Source organism: Triturus cristatus, chromosome 2_1 (assembly GCF_964204655.1).
Source record: "Triturus cristatus chromosome 2_1, aTriCri1.1, whole genome shotgun sequence".
NCBI lineage: Eukaryota > Metazoa > Chordata > Amphibia > Caudata > Salamandridae > Triturus > Triturus cristatus.
This window is the reverse complement of record NC_140581.1, coordinates 665,302,379-665,316,666: the sequence shown is the minus strand read 5'-3', so window position 1 is coordinate 665,316,666 and position 14,288 is coordinate 665,302,379. Positions and strand designations below refer to the sequence as shown.

At 42.2% G+C, this 14,288-nt stretch overlaps 1 protein-coding gene across 2 annotated transcripts in view; it reads right to left on the bottom strand.

The window, feature by feature from the left end:
- The window catches only part of MAN2A1 (mannosidase alpha class 2A member 1), a 1,157,125-nt gene that overhangs the window by 499,897 nt on the left and 642,940 nt on the right, over positions 1–14,288 (bottom strand). For both annotated transcript variants that reach the window (XM_085632583.1, XM_085632582.1), the window contains one exon: positions 1,370–1,437. In XM_085632583.1, the coding sequence (XP_085488709.1) occupies positions 1,370–1,437 (68 nt within the window). The remainder of the gene's footprint in view (positions 1–1,369; positions 1,438–14,288) is intronic.

Genomic DNA, 14,288 nt, shown 5'->3' with positions numbered 1-14,288 from the left:
TTCAAAATAGCTGAATAGAAGGAAAAAAATGAGTAGCACTCATGGAGACTCAGTTCCACACGACGTGAGGTGAAAATCTGAAGAGAACTTGTCTCTGCTGGATGTGTTTTAGAGGGTGCTAACAGCTGATTGGCTGGAGCCAACTTTTGGTCATTTTTGAAAAAGGACCTAGATAGGCTATAATGGATGGCCTTGGGCCCTTTTTTGCCTATTTATTATTTACGGCACTGCTTTTGTATTTTACCATGGGACTCCCATCTCGACGACGGGGAATGATTCAGGCATGTGAATCTATGAAAGATACCCCAATACTGGATAATCATAAAATATAGTTTTCAGGCTAGATTTCAGTCCTAAGGCTCTTAGCATAAAAATAAAAGAACAGAGAAAATTTCAACCATAGGAACTATGAAAACAAAGAATTGCATATAATCATTACTCAAAACAGGTATTTTAGTTAAATGACACATAAGTACTAACTCTATTCTAAGTCTTAACAGAGGTTTGGAAGATTTGAGCCCATATGTACGTAGGTTTCATTTTGAGATTTCCTATTTCCGATATTTTGCGATTCTCTATTAGTAAATTGCAAACACCTATGTACTAATGTGTCTTTGACACACTTAACGATTCCTAATGGGGTCACAATTTACCTACCTAATTAATATTCATGATGTAGGATGCAATTTGCGACCCATTAAGAATCGCTAAAAATACAGGAATGGTGGTCTGCTGGGGCCAGCAGACCACCATGTCTGTGTTTGCGTTTAAATAAAGCAACTTTTTTTAAAAAAAGCATCCTGTTTTCCTTATAGAAATATTGAATGCGTATCACAAACAATAATTACACGTTTCGGTTTCATTTTTTAAGAGAAGGCAGTGCTGCCTGCTCTTAAAAACGTTTATGCATGCATTCACAAAGGGGAAGGGGTCCCCTGGGCAACAATTCTCGTTTGCGACTGAGTTATCACCAACTTCAAGTTGGTGGTAAAATGCAAATGTTTTTCAACTGCATTTCGCTCGCAAAACATTCTTACATAGCACTGCGAGTCGCTATAAGGAAGGGACACCCTTAACATTCCCCTTCCTAATACCAAATCACTAACCCGTTTTGCGATTTGGTAATAGGTCACCAAATTACAAAATGGGCTTGGTACATAGGAAAATTCATTTTTCTGGTCGCAAACGGCCTGATTCTGCGAACTGGGCCATTTGCGACCGGTAAAAAACCTCCATACACGTGACCCTAGATTCCTTAAATGTAAATGCATTTACTAGAAACAGATTAGAACAGGACACAATGTACAGTTTCGTTAACACCAATGTCCCATACTGAGCCTGAATTGTTTTATTGTTACTTCTTATTTACCTTGGCTGTGTACTCAGCTTTATTACAGTCTTGCGAGGCAAAGCATCTTGCGCTGGTTGAACATCATCCTATAAAAAAGTAATATGCACATCACTTAATATGTTTATTTTGTACTGAAAAAAACTCTGTTTGATTTAGGCTAATTTTCTCGCTTTGAAAAATATAAAAGGCTGGACCTACTCAATACAGCAACTTGTACTCTTAACTTGATCGCAGAGGTAAATTTACATGTGCTGTTCTACTCATATGTAGATCTACTCCTATACTTTGATATTTAAATTTACTATTTTTTGCTATTCACAATTCATTCCAGAGTAGATATTTACACCTCCGTGAAGACTTACATGTCTCTAACCCCTGTCGGTGAGGATATACAGCATCGGGGTGGAGATCTCCCTATCTGAAATTTTATAGTTAGTTTATTTTAAAAATGTTAAATATAGTTAATTTAAAATACACATTCAAAATAAATAATATAAACCTGAAACCTTAGTTGTTCTTTTATGTAGGTTACACTCCAAAACCACAGTCAAGATAAGTTATGGCACTGATGGTGAGAAAACACACCCAATTTCCTCAACTGAGGAAGTTCGTCAAGGATATATCTTGGCCCACTTTCTGTTCCTTATTTATACAAATGGTTTAGAGGCACACTTATTGCAGAAGAACCCAGATTATCCAACGATTGGAAGAGACTTTGTTCCCACACTCATGTATGCAGATGATGCTGTCCTTCTAGCAAGCACAACTATGAGCCAGTAAAAATCCCTTGACGATTTTGCAGATATTATGGCATCCCATTGACTTAAAGGTGAACTGCAAACAATTGTATGTAATGGTGTGAGACCCCAAACTAACAAAGTCTAAAACATTTGTGGTGCAGGTTAATGTGATTGAGAAAAGCTTCTCTTATTTGGGGATCCTTTTTAACACACAGCTTTCATGGGACCCTTTATTGACTCTAGGAGCGCAGCAGGCAAATAGAGAAGTAGAGGCACTTTTTCGTTTCACAGCCAATTTGAGCAAGAAACCAGTTGAAGAGTTGATAATTGTTACAAAGTAATATGTCTCTAGATTGTCACTTATGGGGCAGGAGTGTGGGGTCAAATTAATTGCACTAAGCTTCAAGTTTTACAGAACAACCTTATTAGAATGCTTCTGATGGCACCTAAAAGCGTATCGACCCTTTTTTGCCACTCTAAATTGGATTTGAAACACATCAAGGACCACACTGGCCTTGCCCATATGCTGTTATGGGCAACGATTTGGCTTTCATTGGATCTAGAATTCTCCAGATCTATTATTACAGATTGCCTTTTTATGTCTAATGCTGAGAAGATTCCTTGGTTCAGTTACCTGAAACGTGTGTTCCAAGAAGTTGGCCTAATTGATTTTTTTGATAACCCCCATAAAATCGAAGGAGGATGGGAGTACACTGCTTCACCTCCCAGCACAGTTCATTCCTTTGCATTATGGTAAGTGCAGTTCACTTTAAATGCTTACTTGAGTTTTTGCTGAAGTGTTTCACCAAAGTTGGTGCAGGACACATGTGTCTCTGGATATTATCCTTCATCAGTAGAGATAAAAAAACAAAATATCATCTGGGGTTGCTGAGAAAGCTGCCACAACCCTTTCAGGTGTCAGTACTTCTCACTGGTGCACAAGTGCATCTCCTAAAGATTGTCAGCTCAATGTTTCAGGGAAGCCTTTTCAAACAGAAGGGGAATGAGAGCACACTGCTTCATCTCCCAGCACAGTTCACCCCTTAGCATTATGGTAAATGCAGTTCACTTTAAATACTTACTTGAGTTTTTGCTGAAGTGTTTCATTAAAGTTGGTGCAGGTTAGTGCTGTGAATCTCTAGACACATGCGTTTCTGGATATTGTCCTTCATCAGTAAAGATTAAAAAACAAAATATCATCTGGGGTTGCTGAGAAAGCTGCCACAACCCTTTCAGGTCTCAGCATCTCTCACTGGCGCACAGTTGCATCTCCAAAAGCTCGTCAGCTCAATGGCTCACTGCTTAACCTCACCCCTTAGCATTATAGTAAATGCATTTCACTTTAAATGCTTACTTGTAATTTTGCCGAAGTGTTTCACCAAAGTTGGTGCAGGTTAGTGCTGAAAATCTCTAGACACGTGTTTCTGGATATTATCCTTCATCAGTAGTGCTAAAAAACTAAATTCATCTGGGGTTGCTGAGAAAGCTTCCCCAATTCTTTCAGGTCTCAGTACCTCTCACTAGCGCACAGGTGTATCTCCAAAAGCTCGTCAGTGGTATTGTAGAGTGCTCGATCTAACGGAGATGTTGTCCACCTGCAACTTGAGAACTACATAGGGTCCCTGCTACCTTATATATACACACACGCACACATACTTTGTGTAAAAAATGTAGAGGTTCCTGCATGACTGGTGGATTGATTTGAGTAAGCTCGCAGGTGAAGAGGAGTACCTGCCATCGAGTTTGATGCCATTTTGATGGAGGTTTTGTAACAACAACACTTACGCATGCAATGGTGAGTTATTCACTATGCTCCTTTAATATATATGTATTTGCTCTAGGAGATGTTTTAAGGAGAAAATGTCACTGACGGGATCATCGGTAATTTAGTTCTAAATACTGCTTCATGTGTTGCAATTTGTGGTATTAATATGATGCCATTTTGGATGCTGATTCCAATCTTCTCTGCTGTGCCGAAACACTTTTTGCCCATGGTATGAATTTGAGCACAGCTTTTTTTTTTGTAACGGTATTTCTCCAGCTGAACTGCCTTCATCTTGAAACTGCTTATTCTTTTAAACTATTTATTTGGTGTTTCAGAGGGTATACTTGAAAAATCTACAGTAGAAACCTTGTTTCCAAAATCATTGACAGTATATCCTGTATCTTTTTTTTGATTGCCGGGTTTTAACTGGTTCTTATAGGTGAGGCACAAAGACTTTGTCCTGATGAATACACAACATTGTGTTGGCTAACTCAGCGCACAAATCAATCGACTATAGCTCATTCAGTTGAGTGTGACAAAAACGTCTAGAGAATTACCCTAATTCCATAGTTTTAATTATGCCATTGCTCTCAGACTGATAAACTATTGTGCTGTGTATTACATTTTTTATGTTCTTTTTTGTTTTCCCTGGTCTACACATTCTTCTTTTCTCTTTACAATATGTGATAATGGGTTCATTTAGATAGGGGACCCTCAGATTGGTAGTGTAACACAATAGCACTTAGGAACTTTATCGTCACAAAAAAGTTCAGAAGAGTTAAATAACATTCTTTATACTTCCTATTGGGCCTCCATTATTTCTCTGGGTGACTATCTGGGGACATACAACAATGGCAATACACCCGTATGATGAGATTTGTGGGGGAAACCACATGGAGTATCTAACGAATTGCCCACATAAGGACTACTGAGGAGCCCCTTATTATTTTGGGGAATATCCTCGAGACAATTACTCATCTTTTCAAGAATGGTTTTATTCCAGCTAATGCCTGACAAAGGGACATTGACCAAAAATATGATGCCACTGAGGCTAGTAGACACAAAACGTTTCAGGGTGTGTGCCATTCTTCCACCTGTTAAGTAGTAAACAGATTTAGGATTAGCCCTGTGCAGTTTTCTGAGGTCTATATTTGTAGGGTAGACTAAGTGGGCACCTCGTCCTTTTGTTACTGTCATGTTGATGTAGAGGGCAACTATAGAATCATTCACGCTCCTGTTCAGAAGGCCAAATATGTGTGTGAAAACATCCGTTACCTCTGCTGCTGCAAAGTTCATAAAAACAGTCCTTTCAATATGCTGGTATTATATATTTTAAGGGTTTTCAGTCAGTAAAAATTGTGTAGTATATCAAAACAATGCCCTCACAGCTTTGTCTGACTTACAATGTTAAATTATTAAAATGAATTTTAATTAATGATGTTTGAATGCAGCAGATTATAAGGCATATGGGAAGTTATTTTTATAGACAAATATATGTTTTAATATGTTTTCTTTATATATAACATACGGTAAAAGTTACTTTGAAGCCAGTGGACATTAATGCAGGGAGATGCAACTACTTGAAATAGGAAGCAGAAAAAGTAAAAAGAATAAAATAAATGTTCACACAGCAACTCCTTTGGAGTGTCATTACCCATTGGACCACAAACCTATCAACATTAAATATGAGATCTGTTTATAAAGAGCTTCCGGCAACTCTAAAAATAAAAATCTACTCAAACATTTAAATAGAAGATTAAAAAAACCTTCTATGTCTTCCAAAAGTGTCACTATTTTGAAATCAAGAACATATTTGACAGTAGAGAAAATGGGTAACCCAGTAAAGAGATGTGGAGAGGCAAGGCTGGACTTTGGTGCAGGCTCTGTCTTTGTCTATCATGCCCCATTAAAATATATATTATGCCCCAAATTATTGAAAACCCATGATCCCCTCACATTTTTAACCAGCTGATTTCCTATCTGCAATAACACCTGCTCACTCATTTACTTTAGCATACTCCACAGGAAAGGCTTTAAATGCAACAGCTTCTACACCCATCAAACGGCATTCAGGAGACCCTCACTTTTGGTTTGAATACAGAATGTTAGCTCTCTAGGTGTAGGGTATATCACTGGAGCGCCAACTGCTAGTGCTTAAAGTACAAGTTTCACTCAGCATAGCAGATTATTCTTCTGTCCTGGGTAAGGAAAATATTTGAGAATTTATAAAAAAAAATTGTCTTTATTTTAGCTTTCTAGAGCACTAACCATAAAGTCTATGTCAAAATGTAACCTTTCAAAGTGTTCCTCAACTACAGTTCTTGCCACAGAAAATACTTTGTTGTACAGCTCTGATTCCAGCAACATGGAAATCACACGTTTTCCACATCTGTCATGAGTATAGGTTGTTAGAACTCAAGTTGTTTGTTATAACTGGCTAATGAAACTGCAGTAGAACACTTGGGAATAAAGTGACAGACTGCTTATGCTGTTGGAAGTATATTTTACATCCTGAGTAATTTATAGAAAGTGTTCTCATTTTAGCTTCTTCCTTCCTTCCATAACGCCTATGAGAAAACCATGAAAGAACCAGTTTTCTCTTAAACATGGTTTATCAAATTCCAGTAGAGGATCCACCTTTTTTACAAGGGTAAAATCACCTGAGAACTCACTGCAGTTCCTAAAATTAGTATGATTTCACCAACAAAAGATTTATATAGTGCCTAAAATCTGTTATCGGCCATTATATTTCCCCCTTTTTGTGACTGACTAAACCATTTACCACAATGCATTTCAATGGGACACAAGCAGTGGAGAAATCTCACACAAAAAAAAAAAATCCAAAAGGTATGCTGCTTGTAACCTAAGACCTAAATAATCCCATGTACAGTACAGCATCTTGGACTTGGTGAACTTTATTTTACGTTTTAAGGGTCTGATTTACAAAAGAAATATAATCCAAGTGTAAGTTCACTCCCACTTAGTAAATGTCTCGGATCGAGTAGGACAGTCAGCTTCACCTCTGGAACCTCTGACTCCAGCGCAGTGAATAACTACCTGGGAGCACCCTAACCCTTGATTAACACTGCCTAATAAGCATGTGCTTCCCAAACCCCTCCCTAAATTTCCCTTAACCCCACTAAGAGCAATTATTCACCATTTTCCAAACACTGCCCCTTGTCCATTCCACATTTACTACAAAATAGTATACTTCCCGGCCAATAGAGCTGGCCTTCTTATGTCCCCCTGAAGAACAGTGGGGAGAATGAGCCTACTTTGGAACCTTGGATGCAGCACCCGGAACATCTGTGGACTGACCCTTGACTACGCTAATACACAGGTGCCCTGCAAGTTCCCAGGAGGCTGTGGGACCTGGATAGTGCGTCAGAGAGGATATGCTGCTGGTTGGCGCAGAGAACTTTGCACAAGATACCCACACAAGCAAGAGAAGAGCAGAAGAGCAGGTATGGCACAGTGAGCTAGAAAACCGAGCTCCCAGCAAAAGCGTCATTTTAAATGATAGGAGACCAAAATAAAGTGCTGGTGTGGACAGCCATCTGGGCAGCACAGGAGAGGGTTCACCACGCTGCCCCACTTTAAAGGGAAAAAAATCCAAAAAACAGAACAAAGCATGTGGGGCCGGGGCACCCAAGAGAAATTGACAACACACTTTACATATAATATTCAAGTCTCAGGGGGATAGGGGGAGCCTCATAAGCCCATGCAGAGGTCCTAATTCATTCTCCTCTGTAGTGCCCCAGAAGGATAAGGTCACCAGCAACATATTGGGGGGTCTGCAGCAAGTACTGCAGCCTCCCCCAACCCGAAGTTGCCCCATAACAGTTGCTCTAAGTCTTCTATGAGGTAATGGTTTAGTGTCTCTGCGCACTTTCTCACTTCTGTTCAGTGTTAAAGTGCAAGTGCTCCTGTTGTAAATTGTTATTAAGGATTGGTGTTTCCATGATTGGCATATTTGATTTACTAGTCAGTCCCTAGTAAAGTGCACTGAGTGTGCCAGGGCCTGTAAATCAAATGCTACTAGTGGGCCTGCAGCACTGATTTTGCCACCCACATGAGTAACCTTTAAGTACAAGTTACTTACCTTTGGTAACGATGTATCTGGTAGAGACGATTCTAGCCGCAGATTCCTTAATGTAGAATTATCCCCAGGCGCGAGACTTGACCCGGAAAGCTTTCTTGCCCAGCATCTCTGCGTGCCGGGGGGCGGTACAACCCGACTCCGCCCGACATCCTCCGCGGGCGTGACGTCAGCGAGGTCACATAAGCTCCATCAGTTGTCTTCTTTTTCGCGTGCAACGTGGATCCGGATCGAGTTCCTAGCCTGTTTCAGGCCTTCTTTTTCCGCTTTGAGCGTTTTTCTTGAGAACAGTGTGCAGATGCCTTCGGGCTTCAAGACGTGCTCGTATTGCGCGCGCCAGATGTCGGCGACGGATCCTCACCCCATCTGCATGTGGTGTTTGGGGGACCACAACTCCACGGACTGCGAGGCGTGTCAGCAAATGAAGCTGAAGACCCGGCGGGAGCGCGGGATGAAACTCCTTTCGGCACGCATGTCCAGGTCGGCGGCGTCGCCGCGCCCGTCCCTCATGGAAGGCTTCAAGACCCGCCGCTTCAGTCTCCGACATCGTCCCTCTCCCAGGCCGCAAGGGCGTCGCTCACCTGTTGGTAAGTGTCGCAGTTTGTCCCTGAGGCCCGATCCCGGGGGCGCGGGTTCTCCGAGGGTGGTGGAGCCCCGCGCGTTGCCACTTTATCCGCCGTTCCCCGGCGATGGGCGACCAGAGCCCAGATGGAGGCCTATGTGGCGGCCTTGCAGGCCTCTTCCCTCTTCTCCTTCTCTTCCTGGGACGTCTGCGGATCCCTTGCCGCGTGCGGGGACTTCTGCGGCGTCGCCGGTGGCTCCAGGTTTTGAAGTTGTGGTGCGGCCCTTCAGGGCTCCCTCCTTTCGAACCACGGCGCCTCTGCCTCGCCGCAAACACCCGCGGAGGTCCCTGGTGTCGCGGGAGGTTGCCAGGGCTCAGGGCGTGTCCTCGAGTACCCCTCGGTCCTCTGGGCAGGCAGCGGCCTTGTCCGAGGCCGAGATGACGCCGCTCTTGCAAGGCCACCTGTTCCCATAGGATAGAATAGGGAGTTTGCTTATAACATCTTATAAACATAGCTACCCCTGGGAACAAGATAAGAAAATAACGTTTAGTATGCCTGCACTCAGAATGTTAAAATACATCTTGTAGTGAGGGTGATTTTTACATTGTGTTTGAAAATACCACTTTTAGAAAGTAGGTATTTTCTTAGCCATCCAGTTTGCCTCTGCTACGATGTGTATTACCTGTCTGGCTTTGGGATGACAGGAGCTGTGGAGGAGCAGTGGCTCCAGATCTGGATGAGTCAGGACTGAGCTGAATAGACCTGGGCTGCATTTAGAGTAGGGGGGAGGAGATTTCCTTTCACCTGAATGGGCCTGGTCTCCACCTCCTGCCAGGAAGCTGCACCAGAGAGGACAGAAATGGTTCTGGCTGGGCAAAGACACTCTGCCTCCAGAGAACAAAGGATCTATGATATAAATATTGGGGCCCAGACCCCAGAACTTTAAAACTCATTCGGACCAAGAAGACTGCTAAGAAGAAGAGCTGGAGAAGCTGTGAGGAGAGACTACCACTTTGCTGTGTGTTTTGTCATCCCGGACTCACCGTCGCTGCTGCTGCTGTCTTTGACATCCGTTACCACATCGTGGCCAGGGGCACCGCTTGTAAGTTTCAGGACCCAGCGCCTCGTCCCTGCAACCATCTGAGCCGACCGATACCAGCTCCCGCTAACCAGCTCTATCGCGTAATTTCAACCTGCCAGCACCACATCGAGCACCGTCTCGCCCTGCACCGTAAGCCTTGGTCTCACCAACGCCGTCTGGACGATCGTCATCGAGCCGCTGCCTGCACTGCATCGAGAGGACACCGCAGCCTGCACTGCTTACATTTTGCAACGGAACCGCAACGGTTGCCACGCCCCGCTCTCACCACCGTGCCAGCCGCAAAAAGAAAAGTACTGTTACCAAGTCTGTCCAGCTTTCGCTGGACCATACTGACGCGGTCGGCTGGAACTGTTAGACTCTGTTGTTTTCAGCAACGCGGTAGCCCCAGGGGCGCTACCAACTCGTACGAACTGTATTTTTCAAGTATTCTTGCAAAGTATACCTTTTTAAGTACTGCATTGTGGATTTTTATCGTTTTGGTCTTGTTTTAAGTGTATAAAATATTTTTCTAAACTGGTGTGGTGTTCTTTTGTAGTGTCTTCATTGTATTACTGTTGGTTATGTGCAAATGCTTTACACACTGACTCTAGGATATGCCTGTCTGCTCGTGCCAAGCTACCAAGGTGGTGAGCAGGGGTTATTTTAGGAGTGTAATTAGAAGGGTCCCTACTTGGACAAAGGTGCAAACTAGAGACCCCCATTTCTAACACCTGGAGAGAGATTCGTAAAACTTTCCAGAGCCTGTGCTTTCGCCTAAAGGCTTTAGAGGGCATGGCCTCTAGTGGTGGGTCCTGGAGATGCAGCAGCAGTTTGGTGAAAGTAAAAAAGTAAAAATAAGACTCCAAGACACACGTTCCAAAATGTAGAACTTTATTGACAATGCTGACAGTTAACAATGCAAGGTTTTCTAGTGGATGTTACTGAATGTTGAGACTACTGCCATTTACTTTAATGGTGGATTATACCATGCATGGCATATTGATACTGCTGTAATTGAGTTCAATGGTGTTATGTTGGTGAATTAGAACAACTCTGCTTTTTTGTCAAACTTATGTTTATTGAAAGTTTTACAAGTACCTCATTAAGATAGAACTATTAATTCGCTCATCACAGTGAGCGGCATACATATCATCAGAAAAAGGGGGTGTTGCGCAATATCACATTGCTGAGCTAATATCCCGGCCCCATATCGTATCGGAAATGCAATAATAGAAGGTACAGTTTCTAACGTATGAGGGGTCGGGTCAATCTCCAGTATTCATCGTGTAAACCCAAACAAGCTGTGTAAGATCTCCCATCTTTCCTTTGTGACAGGGTCCTATCTAACACTCTCAACAAGAAGGAGCAATATGAGGTACATTACATCCCCAAGAACCTAAAACCAGAAATGAATAGCCAAAGCCCCAGCACCCCCCCACCCCCTCCCAAACAGTGGTTGCGGCTCAACGTTAGTACCTGTTCAACGTAAATCAGGAGTCGATAACTCAGAATTGGAAAAGATATAGAGCTCTGACAGAAGAGGGACACACAGCCAGTGTTGGTCCTCGGGAGAGGAAGGTAACCAATGGTTCCCAATTGAACTCAAAATTCTTGTACTTGTCCTGGAAAATGTCCGACATTCGTTCTAGGCTAAGCAGCTTCCACAGCCGGGAGTGCCAAAGGTAAATCGCCGGGGCTTCCCTTTGTTTCCAGGCAGCTGCCAGACTCACCTTAGCCGCTCCTATACAGAGCCACATTACTGCTTTGTCCGCTCGAGTCTGGTGTTCTAGGGATGGGTCACGGAGCCCCAAAAGGATGCCTGCCATGGAGGTTGGGATGGGGTACCCTAACATATCTTTCATGTGTGCTAGTATTTCTTCCCAGAAGGGGCGTATGGAGGGGCAGTCCAACCAGATGTGTTGGAAGACACCCAAGAGACCGCATCCCTTCCAGCATCTGTCAGAGGTATTGGGAAAGATTTGCTTAAGCTTTGAAGGATGGAGGTACCAGTCCATCATGGTCTTGAGATGGGCCTCCCGGAGCTCCATGGAGTAATTGAATCTGGGGATGTCAGTCCAAATTCGCGACCATTCCTCCTCTGAAATCCCCCGTTGTAGAATGCCCTCCCACATGTTCATGTGTCGTGGGCACGGGAAGAGTGTGGTTGTGAGCAGGAAATTATATATGAATGAGATTACCCCCCTTCATGGTGGTAGTTTTGGCGAGGAAAGATTTAAATTTTGTAGGGGGACGGGTGGCCGCCTCCTGTACCTGTGGAGTGAGAGCCCAGTGTAACAACTGTGTATAATGGTACCGTTCTGTGTTCTCCAGGCCAAAGTGCGAGTACTTAATGATAGAAACAGGTTTTCAAGAGACCTTCCTTCAGAAGACCAACCTTCAGGAACCTTCTCCCTGGTACCCATTTGCCTTGAAAGGCTCCTCACCTGTTGAAAGGGGCCACTGGTGTTACAAAAGGAGTCAGAGGCTGATAGTAAAGACCATACCTTAGGCCCCATTGATATCCATACATTATATCACTAGATACATGAACAGTCTGCCCGCAGAGAACATAGAACATTGGGACGAAGTGGGAATATCTACCATAGAAGACCTATTCCAGGGGGATCTTTGGCAATGTTTGACACCTTGGAAGAACAACATGGTCTGCATTGAGGACACATTCTAAAACACAAAAGATCCTACAGCTATTTAGAGATTTGTGGAGTATCAGCGACACAGTCACAAACACATGCTGAATAGAAGACTGTTGATACATTGGCTTCATATGGCAATCCTATCCAACTCTAGTGCACAGTTGAACTCACCGAAGATCAAATGGGATGCTGAGGTCAGTAGAGAAGTTAACGAGAAGGATTGGGCTACCTCAGACTCAGGAAAGTCAACAGAATAGTCTCTGACATCAAACATAACTGGCTCAGATGCCACAAGACACCTGCTGGGATTAAATACATGCTGTGGGACTGCCCACAGTGGAGTGATTATTGGAAAGGGGTGACAGACAGCCTGGCAGTCATCGTGGATCAAGACAATTTACTGACACTTGAGATCTGTATCCTGGAGCTTTATAGCAGATAAAGAACCTAGAGGGCAGACTTTAACTTTCTGAGGTTAGCTATGATTCTAGCAAACACTACTATCATTATGAAAAGGGAGCCCACAATCCCCCAAGCCCTGTTTGGTTAGAGAACCTTTACTTCACGCTGGTCTAAAATAGAGAGCTTGGCAATAAACAGGGCTAAAGGAAGAGGTTTTATGAGACTCTCCATAGCACATTGATGAAATTAGTTAGTTCAAACATTAAAAGATTAAGTCATTGATGCCACTTGACCCCCCCCCAGAGCACATACACATACGCCATGACTGAGGTGACAACTGCTGACGGAAACACCTGCTTTAGTCAAGATATGTTACATATACATATATATATATATATATATATATATATATATATATATATATATATATATATATATAAATAGTACACTCTCCACACCTTCACGTAGCTTCTGCTTTCACAGCTTTCCCAACGCAAAACAAAGGAGAAACGGACCCTCACGGCTCAGGCAGGAAGATTTTTATTTCATTTGACTCTCCCTCTGCGACGCGTTTCGAGCACTGAGTGCCCTTGATCACACACAGAGTATTGCATCCGCCATTGCTTTTACCTATTGCATCATAAATCACGTGACCATCACCAAATAAACATAGTAGAAATACTTCACTTCGTATACCATATACTGTTGAGAGGTAGATGTTAACATTCATAAGGTAAAACAAAAACTAGTTGCACTCGTGAACTGTTATTTTAAACTGCATAAAATGCAATATTGTAAAATACATTTCTAGTGGATTATATAAATATAATAAATACATAAAAATATTGCTAAAAACATTTTCTGTATAAAAATATATTTTTGTATAAATATAAAACCACTTAAAATTGTAATGTAGGGCATAGTCATTTGTAAACATACTCATACTCAATAAATATGTAAACAAATTATTTGTGCAAAATGTAGTCAAATGTGCAACAATTTATAAATTTTGTAGCTGCCCCTATCACTTTCTTTGTGCACCAGTTTGTTCCCTTCTTGAATACAATTTTATTTCTGCATAAATGCGTAACACATTTAACCTCATTAACCAATGTGTTATAGCGAATTCAACTTCCTAGTTCGTGTTTGTGTTTACTTCTTCTGACTAATCTCAAAACCGTGGGGTGTTGTATGTGTAATCAAGAAAGTTTATTGATACATAACCCTCACTATTTGATACTAAATACCCTTTCCATGCAGAAAAAGCAAACAAGAAAAAATATATATATTGTGATCGTTTGTGACACAGCCAATCATAAAAAGTGAAGAGATTGTTTTTATAAAGGGAAGGACTAATACAGCACCAAAACCCCCAAATTTCTTAAAATAATTGGAAAAAATGAATGAATAAAGTGAGATAAAAAACAACAATCCTTGAGTTTTCAAAATCTGATACACTGAATGCCCATCTAGTTGTCTTAAATAATTACATCAGTATCTTGTGTGTGCATAACTTATAAATAGTTATACATATCTTCAGTGGTATTCAACCCATTTGGGATTTTGCTGTCTAGTTCTAAGATCATGCGTGTTTCTAACTTCCTTAAGAGTTTCTCTCTGTTGCCTCCCCTTC